At 43.9% G+C, this 22,729-nt stretch overlaps 1 protein-coding gene across 8 annotated transcripts in view; it reads left to right on the top strand.

Annotated features, from left to right (window-relative positions):
* PRRC2B (proline rich coiled-coil 2B) overlaps nt 1–22,729 on the top strand; it is a 1,218,749-nt gene that overhangs the window by 369,154 nt on the left and 826,866 nt on the right. For all 8 annotated transcript variants that reach the window (XM_069609284.1, XM_069609287.1, XM_069609286.1 and 5 more), the window contains exon 6: nt 14,795–14,938. In XM_069609284.1, coding sequence (XP_069465385.1) covers nt 14,795–14,938 — 144 coding nt within the window. The remainder of the gene's footprint in view (nt 1–14,794; nt 14,939–22,729) is intronic.

Raw genomic sequence — 22,729 nt, forward strand, 5'->3', positions numbered from 1 at the left:
AGGGAGTGCTCAGTGTTTTACTGGGCTGGCTCCTTGGCTCCTCCATAATGGGTGAGGTGGCCAGTGGGGGGACACCCCCTCAACCATTATTGGTGAGCCGGCAGGCTTGGACTGGCCTATAGGGCGATGACCGTACCAAAAAATGCAAAATGCTAGTGTAGGCCAGTCAAAATCGGCCACTTTTTGGGCCAATGTGGGCCAGTTTATGGAGTTACTTCACTATGCAGCTGGTAGTTTTGACCTTTGTTGCTGAATAAATATTCTTTAAATATCACCATTTATTTACATTTGAACAAAAAACAACCCCTTGGGTACTATTCAAACAGTCTGTGACTAAGGGACTGAATATCCATTTGCAACTGCTGCCCATTTTTTTATTGCTGCTCAAGACCGTTTTATGGTCCAGTCTGATCATATGAGCTGCCCCTTCCCATTTCCTCCAATCTAAAAAAAAAAAGAATTATTATTATTTTTTTTACATTTCCTGCAAAGCTCTGGCTACCCCCGCCCCCCTCTCTCCCCCTCCAGGAGGCGCCTCACAGTTTGAAGACCTCTGCCTTAGGGAGTCAGACTCTTAAGTCATGGGTATTCCAGAGAGAAGGTTATCTTTCTTTTACCTCGAAGACCTGAAAAGGGGGTGGTTATATGACTAGCCCATGTCACTTTGTGTGTTTGAGAGGAGGGGGCCATCTTTGTGTCACAGGACTGGGGGTCGGGCTGGGCTATAGTCTGCCTAAAACAATTTCTGACTGGCAGATGCCTTTCTGGTATAGCGTGGATTCACCCCCATGTATGTGGAACCTTCTAGAATGCTGAACTATGTTAGAGGGATTGCTAGTCCATTGGCTGCCCAACCCTCCGTTTGAATTGTGCTTGGTATCTGTGTTCACTCAGTCCCTTCCGAGGGGGATAAAAGCAGACTCCCCCTGCACACACTCCTGGTGTACTGATGGAGCACTGGACCTGGAACGCCTGCTGCTCGGGAGTAGGACTAAGGTTCTGCAGTAGCATCCTTTAACACTCTTGAGAAATTTGCCGGTGAAGATCTGCCTCTCAATAACTACCAGAAAAACTGGCACTCCTTTCCTTTGTGAGGATGACTTGATCATGGCTCCTACAGACCAAACTAACCTGCATTGCTGGACCCAGAAGTGGTTGCTTCTTTCGTTTCGTGTTTTCTCTGTGCCAGACAGACTAGACTCCTCATCCCAGGGCATAAGGCAAGTTTCCTGGTTCTATCTCCCCGGTCTTGGAGTTTTAGTAGCCTGTACTGCCTCTGATCCAGCAACCACACTGCCAAAGTCTCCTTCTGTAACTGGCTAGTCTCTGGTCCAATTTTGAAAGCTTTTCTTCTACATTTGTTATTCCGTGGTCTTCTCCATCAGCTCTTGTTGGTGGGCTCACCAAGCCAACCCCCCAATGCCAGACCTTATGCCAGAGGAAGACATGGAAATTCTGCATCATCTGCAACAGCTGACTGCCACAGTCTCTCCGGTCTGATCCTTTAGCTCCAAACCCTGACCTGGGAATCTCACAATCGTCCATCCCAAAGGGTTGGGAGTCCCGTCTGCATTGGTGTGCGGTCATTACAGCCATCAATCTCCAAATGTCCACAGCAACGGGCTCTGGATACTGCTAGCCACATCTGGCAGAATTGTTTACCTGGTCCCAGGGTATTGCGCTCTCGACGCTCTGGCACTGCTAGTGGGCATTGTTTCTTGCTTTCTCCTTGATTAGCTTTATCTTCACAAACTCTTGAGGGGTCTACCTACAACAAAACATTGTGACCTGCTCCCTTAGAAGCACTTTTGCACTGAGAACAACCTCCCGCTAAAGACTGCCCCCCCAATCACAAGACTGATCTTTTTTTTTATCTTGCCTGCCTGAACTGAAAAACTTCTCATACCTGTTGGTGCTGCTTCTTTTTCAGGAAGGCTTTGACTTTTAAAAGAACGTCCTACTTACTCGCTTCATTATGACCTTTGTTTTACAGATCTCTTACAAGTGTATTTTTCTCTTTGCATGATCTTAATATTAAGATATTATTTACAGAAATAGTGTTTTGGACTTATTTGAGATCTTAGTGTGTACTTGTTAGGGAGTATTCTCAGAAATGTGCTAATTCCCTTCTACCTTGGAGATCCCCAGATCTTTTTACCAGACTCTAGGACTCTTTATCTCTCATGTCATTTTTTGTGATTTATCCTCTGTCAGACTCCAGAGTCAAAAGAAACCATCTCTATAGGCATCATCTTTGCATTGTGTCACACAGCACCTTCAGTGCAGTGGCACAGGGAAGTCTCTTAATTTCCCAAAGGTTTAAATACCTACTCTTGGTGAAACTGTTTCCAAGAGCAGTGAAGTGAAATTGACTTTACTTACAAATTGTAACTTTCTAGACCCAGCACTCACTAGCTTACCCCATAGGGTGCTGGAGGGGTTACTTAGTATCCCCTTGTCTACTCTCTCATGTAACAGTTTGTTACCCTTCCTGCAATTAATGGCTGGTGGCAGTGGTTTACTTTTTACAATGATTGTGTTTTTACTGCGGGCTGCGTTCGCAGCCACGGTAAGGCACCCATGGGCGCCCATTTTGTCAAAATGGCCCTGGTCGTCTTTTTTCACCATTTCTTGTCAGGATGGTTGTCCTTGAGATTTACTCTGCCTGCCAAACTAGGTTTGGTCCCTATGTTCCTTTTGTCTTTGGCGGGCTTCACGAGTGAAACCTGCCTCTGGCTCCAGTATATCTGGCAGGGGCAGGAACTGAGGGTGGTGCCCTAAACTCGCTGTGCTTGATCCCCTTGGTTACAGAAATGCACCCAAAGGTGATTGGCCGGCTGGCTGTCAAGCAAGGACAGCCACCCAGCTGGGTGAGTGACAGCTAGGCTGGAATGAATGGGAGAAAACTGCATAAAAGGCGAGGCTTTTTGGCTTGAAAGGCAGAGTTGACCGCCGGATGAAGGAATCTGAAGAAGAACTTGGAAGAGACTTCTGCTGCAACTCCTGGACTGTTCGGTGAAGCCCTGCTGCTGTGCTGAAGCTCCAAATGCGCCTTGACTAGAGAAGCCCTGCAAGGACGACTTCTCCCTTTAAGTTGGTGGGACCAATCAACTTCAAAGTAAGCCAGTTTGGACATCCTCTCGAAGCTGGTTGTATTTCCGCTGCTGCTACTCCATCAAAGAGCCAGGGAGACGAACACCAGATTGTGTGCGTTGCTTTGAAGTTGGACCCGAGGGATAGGAAGATCCTCCGGACTTCCCTGTTGCAGGACTGACAAAGCCTGAGCCACCTCAACAGAGTGCTGGACCCCAGAAGCAAAGTCTGAAGTGGTATCCGAGAACCTCTGTGTTGCTATGAAACGCAGAAGAACCGCTGAATTGAAGTTTGCCCATTGCTGCCGCTGACCTTCCCATTGCTGCCGCTGACCTTCCCATTGCTGCGCAGGAGTCCCCAGACATCCTCCCTCTTGTTCCCACGAGTCTCAAACAGGATCTGCAGAGCTGTACAGGAACAGAAGCCAGCTGGAACCATTTCTTCTAACCAAAGGTACTGTAAAGTCTAAGAACTTACCTCTTGTTGTGTAGCCTTACTTGCTCTCAATTGGGACCTGTCTTGGTTACCTTGCAGAGTTGCTAACAAATTGCCTCTCACAAGCCTCCTACATTGTGCCCCTTCCAAGTGTTCTATTTTTCTACAAACATTTCTAAAAACATTGCAAGACTTTTTACCTTCTTGCAAAGAAGATCTTCAGCTTTTTCTGGGGGAAAGGATAAAACACAAAGGTATTTGCCATGGGAAGGTTTTCAAAAGTACTAACCTTTATTTTATTCCTCTATTCTATCTTTTACACCAAACTCCGTATTGCTCTAAATGTATTAGCGATAAATCTATGTCCACAGTGCCCTAGCTATTTGTCACCTGAGGGTGTAGGGCGTGTTTGTGTGCCATTCCCAATGGGTATCCTCTAATTTAGAGAAACTAAGTGTGTTTTACAACTGACTGAAATAAATTAATCGTTTTTAGCAAGTAACCTTGAGTGTAAGTGTTTATTTGAATAACTGCTACTTTTGAAGCTCTGTCACAACATTACTGCTCACATTGACCCCTCTTGAGATGAGCCTGGCTGCTTGACCACGCTACCAACCTGTGTAGTTCAGACTTACACCAAAGGTTGGGTCCCTATTGCCAGGAGGTCAAGGTTGTTGTAGTGCACCCAAAGGGTACTGTGTTAGACAAAGTTTGCATGCAGTGCCCTCTGGGACCACTGCACACAACTAGGACTACAGGTGTAAGCAAAACCAACCTTTGGTATAAGTTTGTACCACACAGTTTTTGGTAGCGAGCTGAGCAGCCAGGCTTATCTCTAGAGGGAATTTGAGCTTGTAAGGTTGTTACACCGAGGTCTACAATCACGAGTATTCAGATAGACACTTATACTCAAGGTTTCTTGGTAAAACACTTAATTTATTACACAGTCTGTTAGAAAACATTCACTAAAAGGAGGCAATCAATATCGCACAAATATACTACAGTACTTGACACCATCAGGTTCAGGGGCATTTAAAGTACTTTGAAGGAGGAGCAAAATGACATTCAGAGCATTTGAAGTAGGACCAAAAGGCATAAGTTAATAAAACGAATAGAAAAAACTGCTTTCTGCAAAGGAAGAACTTGCTGATCAAATAAAAGCGAATCTAAAACTAAATCAACCTGTTGTTGATCTTGGTCTAAAGGAACAAGAGCAATCTAGGACCTACAAGGCTGACAATATCGACTTGACGATAATTTCAAATAACTCTAATTGCTCCAATAAAAAAAAAACACTGATGAAATTGCGCTTGAAGATGCAAATGCCACAAACCGAACAGTATAAATTGCGATGAAAACAACAAACAAATGAGGATTACAAATCTGAAGGATGAGCGCTTGGTAGTCCCATGGACCTCGGCAAATGCTGAAGGTCAAATAGGGAATCCACCATCACCAAGTATCCAAGAATCCAGCTCAGGAGCAAATGAGAATGAGGCTTTCTGATAAAACAGAGACCTGGGAACAAATAAAGAAAACAGATAAATTCCAGTAAAACAAAAAAAAGAAAACTAAAAACATGCTGAATCAAAAAAAATGCAAGAAACTTATGTAATTTTCTAACAAATATAAAAGCTTTGAATGTGACTATTCAAACAGATTTAGGCGTGAAGCATAAAGTTTCCCCGAATAATCGGAGAGAAGTGCAAATATCCCCCGGAAAAGAAAATGTGGATGAAGATGAAAATCAAACAACAAAAGGACTTGTAGCTGACAAAGAGAGAATCATGGAGGATTTGGTAAATCTATCTGCATATGATTCAGAGTGTGAGGATGAAGAGAACCCAACATCTAATCAGAGCAAAGATGAGAGATGCTTAGACACAATCAGAAGATGAAAGTAATCACAGACTTTTAAAGGGTACAAAAAACGTCAAGACCAAAAGAACATGCATAATAGATAAGCCTAAGAAAGATAAATCCAATGCGGGCGACGAAGAACAATCAAAAAACTGAGAAAATGTTTGCTACCTTGGAAGAGATGCGTGTGTCTATACTAATTAAATGTGGAGGTGGATAGGAAATTGCCCCCCAATAAGAATCAAAATTATAACAACAAAAAAGAGCAGCTGAAACAAATTTGGCAAAACCCTTTACAAAGAACATGGGGGGGGGGGAGGGAGTCAAAGCCAAAAAGAAACATGCGAGGAAAACTAGAGAGAAGATATGAGATGGACTAAAACGGAACCAAAGAAAAATCTTAATCCAAGACAAACTGTTTTCTAATTACTGTCTACTCATGGAAAGGATATGCCCGACAGATAATGGTTTAAATTTAAACCGCTATAACATCATGCAACTTCTCCATCACATCCTCCAACTGAGATGAATCTCCTCAAACGACATTAGGATCGTTGAATTTGTTAGAGACAACTCATGATCGAGTCTTACTGCGTAGCTATTCCATAATCATTAAAGACACAATTAAAAACAACACTGATGCTTTGAATGTTTTAGGATTTGATATTAAAGAAATTGGTCCCGAAGAGGTGAAATCCAATCAACTAACTCACAACAGTCCAGTTATGAGAGAGTGGACAAAGGAAGGTGGCAAATTAAACTGATCATGAACAGAGCTAAATATCAAACAGAGGGGAGAGTATTGAGCATTTAAAGAAACCAGAAGATGAAGCCGAAGAACCTTCTGCAACTGAGTGTATAACGAACAAAAAACAAATTGAGATCACTTTTGCATGCGATGTTGCCTCAACAACAAAAGGTGGTGAAAATAAATTAGACGGACAGAGCGAAAGAGGGCAAGAAACATGGAATTGGCTTGCGGTGCCTTAAACCCGAAGACGGACAGCTAATGTAAAAAAAAATGAACTATGAGGAGCTCATACTGATGGGTACATGGAACACAAGGATCTGCCCATCTCCAAAGAAGCTCCGGAAATCAATTGCAAACGCTGGATATCATGTTTGCAAGAAACATGGCTGCAGACATATCCCTGTATCAAAGGATATGAAACAGCTGTAAATCCAGCAATTAAACAGCCAAGAGGGTGCCCGATGGCTGGACTACTAACTATGGTTAAGTAAAAAAAACGGCTTAAGGATAATAAGTTCATCAAATCCTTCACCTTAACTCTAAGCCACACTAGTAGAGTTAAAACATCATCCTAAAGAGGAGAGTTTGAAAATACACATAATAAACGTTTATTGGCAACCAATGTTCCCTTTAATATTTTTTCTCTATGTGCGGAACCGGTTGGCTGTTGTGCGCACCTTATTTTCCATGTGCGCAACTGACTGAGGTAAGCCATTTTGTGGGCTACCGTCGCAAGAGTTTGGAAAGGAATGTCTCGTTCCCAGCCACTGCAATTCTTTAAAAATCTAAAAATCTTGCAACACGTTTTACAAACACATAGGGTAAAATAAAATGGCATATGTGATTATAGAGAAAGCTCATCAACCAGTTCAAGACTTCAATATCGGCCACAGTACCTTGCAAGCGTACCTATGCGCAGAAAAAAATGTCTGCCTCGTTACGAGTTTGGCGGAAAGTGTAAAGTTGGCGGTAGTGGTACCGCCAACTTTACCACTACTCCAAATTACAATTTTGGGCCTGGAGTGGAAGATTTGCCTCCAGGAAAATCCTGGAGGTAAATCCTCCAGCACGACGCCGAAATCGTCGGAATTCCCGCTGCAGTAATTATGCCAAAAAGCCACATTGAGTCCAATGTACTCAATATGAATGGGGAATTACGCCATCACCACCAGTTGTAATCCGGTGGAAATTTCTCCGGACCAAGTGGTGGTAACAGCAATTTGTTTGGGCGGTATTCTGGCAGATATACGCTGGGATACCGCCCTAAGTCGTAATGAGGCCCTGCATGTTTTATGCCACTGGAAAATCACTTGTTTGTATTACAAAACACAAATATCTTAGTTGTGTTTCCAGATATCTCGCGCAAACAATATTTACTCTTAAATAAATGTTCTGATTTTTCAAAAAAAGGAATTGTATTCTTGATGTAGTACTCTCAAGTGGTCAGCCGACACGTGTTTCGACACAAGGGGTCTTTATCAAGGCTGGTGTGTTGTTCATTGACAGTTAGGTAGGCTGGCTCTTGGTGGTGGGTTGGGGTAGGTGGGTTCCACTCTTCGAATAGGCTGGATTGTCAGCCTGTTACTGCTGCAAATGACATCCCTGGCATTTGTGGCCCTCAAATATCTCTTGTCATAACTGATGTGGCTGAAACTCAGACAGAATACATTTGCCAATGGATTAATGGCAATTAAAAGCAATGTGTCAAAAACGAGCTGAAAGGGGTTCAAGTGCGACTTTAATGAAGCAATTCAAGGGCCAGGAGAACATGCTTCTAATCATTTGTCTAAGGATGATAGTTGCATCAGAATAACTGCACCTTAGAATATGATGATCCAAAATTCCTGTGCCTCTGCTTACTATCCAAATTACGTTCTCCTGCAGGTAGTGATAACACCAGCCTTAGAGCTAAAAGGCATATGCACTGTGCATTTTTACTCCCTAAAAAGGGAAATGTGCCGAACAAAAATGAGAAACAATGAACATATTGCTTCAACCCAGAAAGCTCCACTGATATTTTTTCGAAATTAGTGACTAGTAGAGTAGTGGCATAGCAAGGAAGGTATAACATTAATGCCCTATCTCAAAAAGAATTTTATGAGCAAAGAACATCTTTTAGTAAGCAGAAAGTATCCTTATTGGCAAAGCTAATTACTTTCAAACTCCCTGAAAAATCATTTGACTCAAAGTAGGGAGCAAAATCTAATTAGAACCCTGATTGTACCCCAGGAGTGAACTGACAGGGCACATAATACATTGTTTAGTTTTGCCCATCGTTCCGCACCGCAGCCTAGATAAAATTAAACGAGAGACTTAGTGAGGTTTATTATGGAGCCCTGTTGAAGAAAATCACACACGTATGCCTTTTATGTTAACTGCATCAATTCATTAGAGATACAAATGATTGAGTGCCTTCTTCTATTACTATGGATCCTCTTCTGTGATCCTGTGTGATCAGTTAAATAAGATGCAGGGAGATGCTAGCGACTGCACACACAGAACAAATTGTAATATTGAAAAGCCCTCAGCAGTTGAGCATAGAAAGAAAAAGAAGGTGCTGTTGTCTAGACGGGTACTAGAATTTCCTATTCTTTAGCAAACACGCAACACGTTTCCTTCAGTGTACTGCTGAAACGTCTGACTTGGCCTTTGAAATGCTCTGCTTTGTTCATCACCCGCAAGGTGTGATGCTTCCACCCATACTCGTCCCCGGCACCTGTGCTTGCCTCCAATACTAGTTGATAGAGCACTGTATAAAAAGTAAGATTGTAGCAGTAAACACTCACTGGGATATTTGCAGACCCACAATAGTTTGCAAGCAAGGCATATTTAAATGCCTCAACATATGATGTGCTTTTTAAGAATGTCATGACTCTGCATGTACACAAATAACATATAATATGTAAAGGTCTATGCCCAAAGGAACTCTAAACACTTGGAAATTATGCTTATTGTGTGAAAAGCATTGTCCTGTCTGAATATCCGGTTCCCTGATACTGTGGATGTGTAATCCCAGGCATAGTCCATACTTCTTATCCTTTGTAGACTAAGTAAATGATATTGCCATGTTGCTCTCCACGTATGTGGTAATGTTAGTAATGCTTAAGTAGGAGACGCTCAACATCACATTTGTCTTTCAAAATCTTTAGAGAGCAAATTAATATTTGAGTTTTATAATGTGTTAACTTACAAGGGGGCCGCTTCAAAGCACTTGCGTGACATATGTACAAAGAATAGGAAGTATGGGATTTGGTTACACATCCAAGTAGCCTGCTTACTTAGTCAGTATCCGATATTTGAGCTTGTAGTTCGATTATATAGTGTGGGTGACGCTTTGCGAAGGCACCATGAATAACAGATTCTGGCACGTGAACGTTATTCATGTTGCAACAAACAAAACAAATGGATGTAGGTACATGTCTGCTAACCTTTTGCAGAGCCAAGAGGAAGAGTCAAGGTTGTCTGGTAGTATCTTAATGTACTCTGGGGTAGAAGTTGAGGTCATAAGGTAAAAGTGTGCTAGAGTCAGGTTTAGGAGTCATGGGTGGGGAGGGAAAACATTTGGTTAATGTGTGCAGGCACACTGGTTAGATTGGTTAGATTCTTCTGTTCATGGAGCCAGTTTTTCATATTCGTTTTTAACCTATTGTGTTGTATTTTTCTGTTAGATTTTATGTACATAGTAGTGTAGTAATGTAAATTAGCAGAATATCAAGACTAGTTGCTTATTTTAAGCGAACATTTCAGGTAAGTGCTGTGTTTTGTGCCTTATTAAATCTTTTTAAATAGGTGAGAATTGTCTGTGTGCGCTGCTAAAAATCTTCTGAGCGGAACCCAGAAGGAAGCTGGGCAAGCGCACATGCGCACGGCTTAGAGGGAACATTGTTGGCAACATAAAGCTACGGATGAGGTGAAATTGCTTGACCTATTCTGTAACCTAATTGATGAAATCTGGGTCAATGAAAATACCAAGCATAACGTTATGTTGTGTGGTAACCTTAATATGGAAATTCTGGTTGGAGGAAACCCTAAGAATATCTGCAAAGTTAGAAAAGAATACAAAATAATAAAAATATGCGAAGAGATGTCATCTAGACAGATGATATTAATGAATGGAAATACCAATGGTGATAATCACGCAAAACCAACTTGGGAAAGGAACAAAGCAAAATCTGTACTCGATTACTACTATATATACGGCGATCTAAGCAAGAAAATTTGAAATTTCTGTGTAATACCATCAACACACAGTGATCATAACATAGTACAAATTGAACTATCAGGCCAAAGAAAAAGCCATGAAGAGAAATGGCAACATAAGATCAATGTGGCACCCGGGAGAAATCTAATTTGAATGGATGATGTAAAAATCATAAGACTAACAAAGTAATAGCCAATGAGCAAATAGGAGATCCCATAGAATCCCGGCTTTATTACAACAATTTACACAAATCCAAAATAGTAGAAGTAAACCAACCTTGAAGAGAAACCATATTGGAGACCTGGAAGTAGTGGCTAAAAAGAGAACTGAGAAAGTGTATACGAACAATAAAAAAAATAATTATGTAGATAATTGCAAAGAAGCAATTAAAGTTAAATCAAGATACCGAAACTGGATGCAAACACATAAACCTACCCTCTTACAAAGAGATGCTGAGTAAATGTTGCTGATAATGGTGAAAAAAAACTCTGGCGCACTTTGGCCAATCATTAACATGGATGCACCACAACAAGCAATCCAGTGTAGTATGGTAACTGAGTCCCAATGGATCAACCATTACTCCAGTCTGTTTGCCAAACAAAGCGAAAATGTATTAGACATCCAGGAGTTAGAAAAAGGTTGGGATATAGAGATAAAGAGAGAAGACATTCTAGAAAACATCAGAAGAATAAGCAACTCAAGAGCCCCCGGCCCAGATGGGCCGACAAACCAGGTCCTCAAGGAACATCCTGAAGAATGGACAGATTTTTGTTTAAATATATTTAAAAACATTGTGAGACAAGGGCGTATCCCAAAATTCTGGAAGAGCATGATTATTGTGCCGATATTTAAAAAAGGAATACAAACTTATCCAAAAAATTACAGGCCAATAGCTCTACTGGATGTGGTGGGGAAGATCTTTGGGACTCAGTTACTGCAGCAACTAAACAATTGGATTCAAGCAACTGAGTGCAGAGATGAATGACAAACTGGTTTTGTGAGAGGCGTTGGATGCAGTCTCAATCTCCTCTTACTAAATCTTATAAAAATGGAAGCCATCAAACAAAAATCAAAAGTATATTTAGCGTTCGACCTTGCTCACGCCTTCAATAGTGTGGCCCGGGATTTGTTGTGGAAAAAGCTAGCAATGAGAAACTGCCCTTAAAGTCTCCTGGGAGCAATTAAAGAGCTATACTCGAACACTGAGATTAGGATCCGTTTAGACTCTCGTTGCTGATAAAAACAGGACGAGGGGTAAAGCAAGGCTGCCCATAAGGTGCTTCTCTATTTAACTTCTTTATTTCTGAGGTGGGAAGAGAAATTGAGGAAGCAAGAGGTTTTGCCCCAAAAATAAACTGGAATCCTTTAAGCTATATGCTATACGCGTATGATGATATTAGACTTTAGGCCGATCAGATTACAGCGGAAGCTCACTGCTCTGGGATCCTATACAGAAAAAAATGGCCTAGTAATAAATGCAGGAAAAAGCGATATCTTAGTCCTTCAAAATCTTGTGGGCTTAAATGAAAACCAACAAAAAAACGATTTAAATGCAAACTAGGCCAGGAAACAATAAAATGCTGCACCCATCACAGTATCTGGACGTTTTAATCGATACACAAATAACGGAAGATCCAATGGTTCAAAGAATGAAAGAAAATGCAAACTCCTTGATGCCCAATGTTCACTAATCAACAGAGTTGGTAAATTCCGGTGACAGATTTTTATAACCCAAAGGTGATGCCATGCTTGAACTATGGGTGTGAATCAACACCCCTACTGCCTCCATTCGATTCGAACATGGATTAACCTCAATTAACGCTAGCGTGACATGGACTATGTTATCCATATACAGAAGAGTGATTGGAGCTGATGAGCTACCATCATATAACATCTTGAGGACCACTATGAGTAAAGCAAGTGGGTATATCTTTGATGAATGGAAACAAACATGCGATCTAACGTTACAGCAAATAAGTGCAAATAAAGAAGAACTAATAGGAAATCTGAAGATGGTAAAAAGAAAGTTGTGGGACCAAGACTGGTACGAAACATCTGAGCAAAACACAGATAGATGCATGGCCAATGTAACCTCTGGAGCAAGGAACACATTACCGAAATACTTAGAACTTTTTCCATGCTACATTAAAAGGCAAACTTTCATGGAATTACGATTGAATATGTTTAATATGAAAGAGGTTCTTAATCTGAGAAGCACGCTGGAGAAAGCTGACTCTATGTAGATTCTGCAGGGAGAAAAATGAAACCCTGAAACATCTAGTGCTATTCTGCAGAAATTTGAGATCTGAGAACTAAACACCTGGGTATGGAGATTAAGAAAAGACAAAATCGCTGTGGTGAAGAATGGTGGGATCTGGAAGAATTGGAAGTTAGACTCATGAGAAATAATTAAGCCAAACAATTAATGGGGGAAATTATTCACAGAACTTTTTCATGGAAATTGATATAGACAAGGAACCTCTCTTGAATTTTGATTTTAATGGATTATAACAGATGCAGTTTTCATTTATTTTAAAAGTTGTAATTAACTAAATGAAATTTAAAAAAAAAGTAAAAAAATATAGTAGTTACCCTTAAACAGTGCAAATAGTTTGAGTTCACCAGAGGAGTTCTGGTAGTTAAACAGAAAAGTCTTTGCCACGGTTCTCAGAAGTATTTCATAGAAGAAAGATTCATATGTCGGGGTCACAAGCTGACTAGGCCTGCAAGTTGCCAAAGTTTCATGCACTTTCGCAGTGAGCGGTAAGTTCTCTCGGTCAGGATTTCACAGTACCTTAGATTGAAGAAAAAGATGGAGGTGAAGACTTCTGTTCCTGGCAGTTGCTGCAGATCTCGCTGTTCCTGAGCCTCAGTCGTGGGGACAAGAGGGAGGACGTCGGAACTCCTGCACTGCACGGGGACTGGTCACAAAGCTGGCAAATCTTCGATTCCGGTAGCTGTCGTCAAGCACACAAACTGTTGTCCTTCTCCCTGGTTATTCGGTTTCCTGCAGCACTGTGAGGAAAGTACAACCAGCTCCGAGAATGGTATCGAGGTGGCTTACAAGTTGATTGGTCCCACCAACTCAAAGGGAGAAGTCGTCCTTGAAGGGATTCTCTGTCAAGATGAACAGCTAGTCTTCGGTTCTTTTGTTCCAGTGGTCGATTCTGCCTTCCAAGCCAAGAGACTCGCCTTTTTTAAACAGTTTTCTCCCATTCATTCCAGCCTAGCTGTCACTTACCCAGCAGGGTGGCTGTCCTTGCCGGACAGTCAGCCAGCCAACCAGCCAATCGCGCAAGAGTGCTTTTGGGTCTCCTAGGAGACTAAGCACAGGGAGTTTCGGGCACCTACCTCACTTCCTGCCCACCCCAGACACTTGGGCGCCAGAGGCGGTCTTCAGTCCGGAAGCCCGCCAAAGGCTTAGGAACAAAGGGACCAAACCTGGTTTGGTGTGCAGAGACGAGCTCTAGAAGGACTTTCCAAAAAGAAATGGCAAAAAAAATACTGGGACCCGTTTAAACAAAGGAGGCTCAGACGCCATCTTGAAAAACATGGATCCTGCGATTTAACGCTACCGGTGTTCGCGGTTGGGAAAAATCATGGTAGTTCGTTGTAAAACCACTTCCACCAGCCATTTCAAGAGGAAAGGGGGTATCATTTGACTGTTGCATGAGTTTCTAGACTTTGGGAATACCATGTAACCCCTCCAGCACTCTCATGTAAGATAGTGTGTGCTGGGTCTAGGAATTTAAAGACTAATGAGGTCAATTTAACTTTCCTTTCTCTGGTAAACAGTAGTTTATCCTAGAGAAGGTGTTTAAACTTTGGGAGAGACTAAAATGCTTCCCTGTGTCACTGCCCTGAGGGTGCTATGTGACGCAAATGAAGATGCCTAGGGTGTTGTCTAAAACACCATAATCAAAGAATTAAACACAGAAAACGAACATAATTAAAAAGTACAAATTCCAGCAAAAGAGCTGAGCGTCTCTAAGGTAGAGAGGAATTGGCACATTTTGTGAATTCTCCTTAACATACTCCATTCAATCTTGCCTAACCGTACGGTACCTGTGAACTGAACTGCTCCATTCCACCTAGTTTGAGATTAGCCGGGCTACTCTGCCACGAGTTCGACTTGGAGAGCATAGTGAGGTTGAGAGAACCACTAGCAGTACCCTAGTCTGGTAAATGCACCCAAGTAAGATATATCTAAAGACCCAGGCCACAGGAATATTTCCCTAATGTTTCCCACCAAGTTTGGTCACTAGAGGTTGGTCTCTAGACCCCCCACACCATTGATGGCATGGAAAATAAAACCTAGCCTGGTCCATGCTCTTGATTTTATGTTTTGTCTGTTCTTTGAATGCCTACTACTCATGCAGTTAAAAGCAGCCAGTTGCTCCTTTTTGTATGCCTGTGGTCTCTTTACCGGATTCATTTTCTCCCATTCATTGCAGGTTCAAGGGTCTCAAACCGACCGTTGTCCTTCTCTCCCGAGGAATTTCCAACACTGAAAGCAGCTGGCGAGCAAGACAAGGTTGGCAAAGAAAAGAGCGTCTTCGATCCGTCGTATGGGCCCGGACCAAGCCTCCGCCCCCAGAGTAAGCGGTGTACACATATTCAATTCAGAGTACACTCATGGATGTTATGTCTTCTAATTCTATGTGATGGCAATGTAACCTTTGTATTTGCTATGCATCTTAACATCCTACTCAACCTCATTTCTCCTTGTGTTGCCTCCAGCTCCCTTGTTTCCTTTATCTGCACTTTAAAAGAGTTCACTGCAATTTAATTGCAGAAATAACAAACGTACAATTCCAGAGTGCAGAATAAATTGCAAGAAAAAGTATCGAAATGCCTTTTACAGTGCACATTGTAAAAATACCTAATTTGGGTTGGAGGGAGGGTTGGGAGACACTACCGATCCCAGCTTATGTCTCCTATTCCTAAACTCTCCTAGTCACCCTCCTCTTTATCCCAATTTTAACCTGAATCTGTTGATTTTTTTACACCCAAAACCCACTTCTATCATTACATTTTCTTTTCTTGATTTTGATTATTTTTTCTGCTGTTAGGTATTTTTTTACCGGCTCTTACTACTTGCAATATTTTTTCATCTTTGTAAATTCATTCTTTATCATTTCCTGCAATATTACCACTGGATATCCTTTAAAGTAGAATTTTTCAGCCTGACATGTTACTAAACTCCCATGCCATGCCCACTCCTTCCATTCAATTTGTCTGTCACCAATTTCAAAGGCTGCTCCCCTGCAGACAATTGACAACATATGTTGGTTGCTAGTATGCCTCTGTTTACTGTCCTTAAACCTCAGAGCTGAGGTGAAGGATTGAGAGGTTTAAGCAATGAGGTGCAGAGGCATTGGGAATGAGACCTGTTCCGTTGGTTGTTACTTTATACCACTGCTAGGTCACCTGGAATCACGGAGGGTGGTGTGAAGGGGAGTGGCAGCATGGTGTGGTGTTGGTTAAAATGAACCTGCTCACCTGTTCAGGCTTGCTGGGCTCCTCATGGGGCACAGTGAGGTGGCGAATGTTGTGTGGGGAACTTGGTGTTATAGGCTCCAGATGCCCAGCAACTACACCCATTACTGCCGTAGTATTGTATTCTTAATTTATATAGTGCCCTTTCCCCATTTGTATGACCTCAATGCGCTTTGTTGTTGGAAAACCCTCAGTGACCGTGATCCATGTGTGGAGTTTTAAGAGTTTATAAAGTGTGTGTGTGCATTTTGTCAGGTTAGGACTTCGGTGGGAGGTCAGGCACGTGGCGGGTGCTGTTGGTGGTGTAGGATAGAGTGCTAGTGCCGGAAATTCGATGTGTGCCCAGCTAGACCGACCTCTTGTAAGTGGTTGCTGTATATGCATAGAATCCCCCTGCTGGCTCCATCCCCCTCCTGCTTCCTGATTCACAGCAACCCACCCGCCTCCCTTCCCGCCAACCACTTCAGATTGTCTGACTTTCAGCAAGCCTCTGAGCTCCTAGGGCTGTAGCCCTGATTCTCGTGCCGCAAAGCCACTTGGCATAGCACAGGTAAGGCATTGCCTTGTGTGCCTTGTCCACCGTTTTACCTATTTGTGGCCCATATTTGCTCTTTTTAAATGCTTCTGTGTTCCATGTGCATAGAATCCCCTGCCAGCTCCACCCCCTCCCGCTTCCTGTGTCACAGCAACCAGCCTGTGTTAGGGAGAATTCTCATTTTTGTGCGAATTACCTTCAATCTTCGAGACCCCTAGCTCTTTTGCTAGACTTTAGGACTTTTAATCCTGGAGTGATTGAGACCTTTTTCTCACTCATGTATTTTGATCTGATTTGGACTCTGACAAACTCCATAGGCATCTACTTTTTGTATGACGACAGAGCACCTTCAGTGCAGTGTCACAGAAAAGTCCTTTGGATTTCTCAAGGTTTAAAAAACCTTCTGTTGGGTGAACTACTGTTATCAAGAGTAGTAAAGTGAAATTGACTTTACTTACCTTTTTCCTATGTAGGTACCGCACACCCCATCTTATGTTGAGTGTTCGGGGGTTACTCAGTAGCCCATTTTCCTACTTACTCATGTAACATTTCTTATGTTACCCTCACTACTTTAAATGTCTGGTGGCAGTGGTTTAATTTTCCTACCATTGTGCGTTATTGCCACAGGCTTCAGTAGTGCACCCATAGGTGCCCATTTTGTCAAAATTGCCCTGTCTTTTTTTTTTTTTTTGTGCCATTTCTTGCTTGTGAGGTCGGTCTTGGGTTTCACTCGGCTTGCCAAACTAGGTTTAACCGTTTTGCCTTTGTTGGGATAAGTCCTGAAACCCGCCTCTGGCTCCAGTGTGTCTGGCAGGGCAGGAAGCGAGGGAGGTGCCTGAAACTCCCTGTCCTTAGTCTCCTTGGTTACCTGAATGCACCCTGTCAGTGGCCCAGATATGATCTTGAGTGGGGGGAAGGGAGTGGGGGAGTGTTTTACTCCATGTTTTAAAACTTTGATAATGTGATTGCAAGAGAGTAAACATGACTTTTTTTCCTGTGCAAGAGTAAAATGTGTGCAAAAACTGTATAGAAATAATTACTATCCGGCAGCTTTTTGCATTGACAGAACACACCTTTCATTATTGGTATGGCCATTTGATCTCTGTATATATTTAAAAGTTGAAAACGCACCTATCCATTTGCATAGTAGAGCAAACATGAACTATATTGTGTGTTTTGAGGTTCAATAGCAGAATTGTCTTTTGATTAATGAAAGTCCTCATTTCTTGGAGAGATTACTACCCAATGATATGCCAATGTTTTGATACAACAGTGCGAAGAAGCAAGGACTCGATGCTAAATTCTAGATCCAATCTCATGGGCATAGTTATTTATATAGCGCTTTTGGCAAAGCGCTGTACATAGAACATTTATCACATTTATCACCAAACGTAAATTGGTACTCCTTTATCGACCTCGAAAGGAAAAAAGGCTGAGTTGGCCTTGCCGGGATTTTAACCTGTAACCTACAGTTCACGCACAGATCGCAGCAATGAGCTCTCAACCGGCTGAGCCATCTTATTGACCAACATCCTTCAAAGGTCGGTAAACTGAGTATCGATTGAGGTATAATCACAGTGCCTAGATGTTGGACGAATCATGTATGAAGCGCTACATAGTTAAATACGTATCTAGATTATCACAGGTACAGGTTTTGCAGAGTTTTTATTTCCATTACAAATGTAACTTTTATTCATTTTTTTGAACAGCACTTGCTGGAGAGTTGGGTTTTGGATTTTGGATGTTTTAATTGTAGCCTTGAAGATTTGAGAGGCTAGAACACTTGTGATTAGTGCAATGACAATCACTCGCCCTTGAGCAAAGATTCTGTTAGGGAGAATTCTCATTTCGAAGGGATTGTGTCCTCCGACGTATTCCTCATTTTAGATATCTCCTTCCAGCTCTGCTGGCCTCGGAAAATTTTTTCTCTAGAGGGCGCTGCGCGTCGATGTCCTTCGACAGCCGCCGTATCGACGTTCGACGTCATCCTGCCTATAAAGGCCGCGCGCAGCGTCCGTTGCTCAGTTCCGTTTTTCCGCGCTTACTCAGTGCCTCGGAATACCGTTGCTCAGTTCTTAGTCGGATTAATCCTATTTACCTCGAGTTATTCGATCCGTACTCGATGGCTTCCTCGTCAGAACCGACAACTCCTCGATCCGGCTTCAAAAAATGTCGAGATTGTGGGAAAAAGATGTCGTTGACCGATCCTCACAGAATTTGTCTGTGGTGCTTGGGAGCTGAACACCATTGTTCGGAATGCGAGGACTGTATGTCCATGACAGCTAAGGCCCTGAAGGAGCGTAGGGGGAAGCTGGAGAAAGGTAAGACTTTTAAAGCTTCTTCTTCGTCGACGAAGTTGAGACATTCGTCTCCTCGTCACCATTCGCGCTCCAGGTCTCGGAGTGGGTCTCATCACTCCTCGAGATCGAAGCACTCGAAGAGGAGACGTCGAAGATCCCCTTCTCCGTCTTCCTCTTCCTCTGTTTCGCCAAAAAGAATCCCTTGCCCCACGAAACATAGTTCCCAGGCTGAATGGGAGGAATTCCGAAAGAATATGATGAGCGTCTTCGAGAAAGCGGCCTCGACCCCCTCGAAGACTGCCGAGAGCGATGCTCTGGTCGAAAGACCCGAAGGTCAAAAACGCTGCGAGTCGCAGTACCCGGCGAAAGAAACCTCTCGAGCGCGTTTCGAACCCTCGAGCAGGACTATGACCTCCAAACCTTCCTCGAAGGTTCCGTCGACGTCGATGTCTTCGACGCCGTTGTCAAGGGGACCTTCGACACGCGGGTCTGTCGACTCGACGCCGGCCTCGACACCGGCGTCTACGCCAAGAAAAGTCACGGTTACCACACATCCAGTGACTATCCCCAGGCCCTCGACGTCGATGGCTTCGATATTGTCGAGTAGAATTCCAATTCTGTCGAGGTCCTCGAGGCCTCCACCTCTGTTTTCGACGCCACGCTCGAAGCCTTCGACGTCGACGACATCGACGCTTTCGAGGCCAATAATGACAAGTTCGGCACCCTCTGCCTTGGAAATGGGATTTACTCCCTTTATGAGTTCAGAACAATTGAGAACTATATCCTCAATTTTAGAACAGGGTGATTTGTCTGAACAAGACACATTTGAGTTACAGGGACCTGTAACCCCAGTTAGAGAGGAATTTTCCTTTGAAGAGCGCAGATTAAAGGATCTTCATGATTCTTTACATGAGGCAAGTGGGTTAGACACTTCCCCTGAGGTGGAGTTTGCTAAGCCAGACCCGGGGGAGCATGCTGAAACCCGCTACAGAGCCTTAATGGCCAGGATTAGAGTTCATGGGGTGGTCTGCACCTTCACAATCTTTCCAACAAGATGACCTCACGGATATTCTTGACAAAGGCCCACAAGAGGATCCTGTGGTGCCCTTTCATAAAGCTCTTCAGAGAAAGATCATGACAAACTGGGAAACCCCAGATGTAATACCAGCAGTAAATAAAAAACTGTCTACAAAGTACAGGGTATCTTCCACAGACCCAGAGTTTTTGTCTAAACACCCATCCCCAGAAAGTCTGGTGGTACAAGCAGCATCCTCTACCGATGTCAAGACGGCTTATCCTACAGTCCCACAGGACAGGGACGATAAAAAATATGATGCTATGGCAAAGAAAGTCTTTTCAGCATGTAGCATGGCGTTAAAGTCTGTTAATGCTACTTGCACCCTTGCTAGGTTCAGCCATACACTTTGGGAGTGTGCTTCTACAGCGGCTGACTGCATCCCGGAGGGAGAAGAAAGGGATGCGTTCCTGAATATTATACAGGACTGTAAAGACGCTATGTGCGAATCCCTCCAGACGGGCATTGATTCGGCTGACAGTATCAGCAGAGCAATGGCGGCAAGTACATCAACCAGGAGATTCGCTTGGTTGAGAAAGTCGGGTTTTGCCCCAGATGTGCAAGCCAGGCTCTTGAACATGCCATTCGATGGCTCTTCTTTGTTCGGGAAAAAGGCGGATGACAGTTGAGAGCAGTGGTCTTCAAACTTTTTTGGCCAGGGCCCCCCTGAGCAAAATTTGGGCAGGTCGGGACCCCCCAGAAATGCCAAATGGACAGTATATATTGCGCGCCGTCACCTGCTCCCATCAAAGTCGCTGGGCTCCCTCATCCCACTCCTACCCAGTCGCTGGTCTCTCCCCACCCCATCACACACCCAGGGCTCTCCCCACTCTGCTCCCATCACTATCCCATGGTTCCCGCCCATTGTGCTCCCACCATAGTCCCTCGGTTCCCCCATCCCGTTCCCAACACAGTCTGAGGGCCAGTGGCGGCTGGTGAATCTTTAAGTGGAGGGGCATTAAGGGGAGGTTCGGGGGGGTTTCCCCCTGTGAATTTTTTTTTAAATAGGTTAAAATGTTGCATTGTAGAGCATACTTTTAACAAAAAATGGGTAAATAGCCAAACAGTTTGCAATTGTTGCTGGGAGTCCAGGGGGCAGGCATTGATATTTTATTTCTATCGCGCTCGTACACAAGTGTTTCAGAGCGTGACAAGGCAAGGGAGGGGAACAGAGGAGAATAAAACAGCGATCTTACTAGGCCCAGTGACATTGAGAACGCGCAAGTGTGAGGGGAAAAGTGCATGGAAGGGGGGAGAAGTGGAAAGTGCGAAGCAGAGGAGAAACAGATAAATAACAATAAATAAATAATAAAGGCAACAAACAGTGGTAGTGCAGCCAGCAATTTGCAAGTGCTACGTTTAAGGCAGCAGACAGGGTAGGTCTGATAAGTGCAGGAAGAAAGATGGTTCTCCTCAAGTTTTAGAGTGGCAGGGCGCTGTTCCAGAGGGAGGCCCCAGCCGAAGACTGAGATCTACCCCCAGCTCGTTTCTTTGATAAACGACTGACCCTGAGGGAGTTGGAGGTAGAGGAGTGAAGAGCTCGAATGGGGGAGGTATTTGCGGAGGAATAGCTGAAGGTATTTTGGACCCAGGCCCCAGAAAGCCTTGTGGACAAGGCAGAGGGTTTTGAATGATAGATGTCCGGTAAAAAGATACCATCCCTGTCCCCTGGGCCCCACTGGTCCTGGGTGCTGAAACGGCCTGCTCCAGATGCTCTGTCCGTATGTGCGAGGAGGCGCAGGAGCTCCCCCTCGGACATACAGACATGCAGTGCCCCAGCCAGCATTTCCAATGAGCTATGCAATGCTGGCGAAGCAAAACGCCCCAGCACTTGCATGGCTCAGTGAGCATGTGCGGCTGGGGAACTAAACTGAACTGTCACAGGGAAACAGTGTTTCCCTTTGACAGTTCAGCCAGCCCAGGAGCACTCCATTAGCTGGATAAAGCAGCTGAGGGAGTGCTCACTGTTTCACTGGGTGGCTCCTTAGCTCCTCCATAATGGGTGAGGGGCCACTGGGTGGGCGCCTCTTGCCATTATGGATGAGCCGCCAGGCTCGGACAGGCCTATAGGGCAATGCCTGTACCAAAAATGTAAAATGCTAGTTTGGGCCAATCAAAATGGGCCACCATTTTGGCCAATGTGGACCATTTTGATGAGTTACTTAACTATGCAGTTAGTAATGTTGACCATTGTTGCTGAATATATCACAATTTACTTACATTTTAACACAAAGCACCCCTTTGGGTACTATTGAAACAGTGGGCTTCATAACTACTCTGGCGGTAGCTGTGCCGGTAAAACCGGCACGGCTGCCACTGGAGTTGCATCCGGGTCTGGCACCCGCGAATGGGCAATTACTAGGTCATGCCGAGTTAGGCAGACATGATAATTGCCCTTTCGAAGGTGCCGGTAGATCCCCATTCCCATTTGAGCCCCATATGGCTCAAATGGGAATGGGGAGCTCGGATGCACCGGCACCGTTAATAACGGTGCTGGTGCATCCGACGAGCTGAGGTCAGACCTGGCGGGGGCTGTCAAGCACCCACGAGCACAACTCTTACTATGGCGGAACGGTAGCAACGGTGCCGGTAGCTTACCAGCACCGTTGTTACTGGTCCGCCATAGTAGTAATGAGGCCCAGTCTGTGACTAAAGGAATGAATATCCATTTACAACTGTGGGCCACTTTTTCATTGTTGCCTGAGACAGTTTCATGCTTCAGCCCGCCCATGTGGGCCACCCCTGCCCATTTCTTCCAATCTAAAAAAAAAAAAAAAAAAAAAAAATCTTTTTTCATGCTGAGCTCTCAGGGCCCCCCTGGGATGCACCCGCGGACCCCTAGGGGGTTGCGACCCACAGTTTGAATACCACTGGTTTAGAGAAACTGCAAACTTCAAAAGCTGCAGCAAAATCCCTAGGAGCTGCAATCCGTCAGACTCCTTTTCGTCCCACTGGAACCTCTGCGAGGGGCAAGTCCTTT

The sequence above is a fragment of the Ambystoma mexicanum genome, chromosome 8 (assembly GCF_040938575.1).
Source record: "Ambystoma mexicanum isolate Mex_15411 chromosome 8, UKY_AmexF1_1, whole genome shotgun sequence".
In the NCBI taxonomy this organism is placed as follows: Eukaryota; Metazoa; Chordata; class Amphibia; order Caudata; family Ambystomatidae; genus Ambystoma; species Ambystoma mexicanum.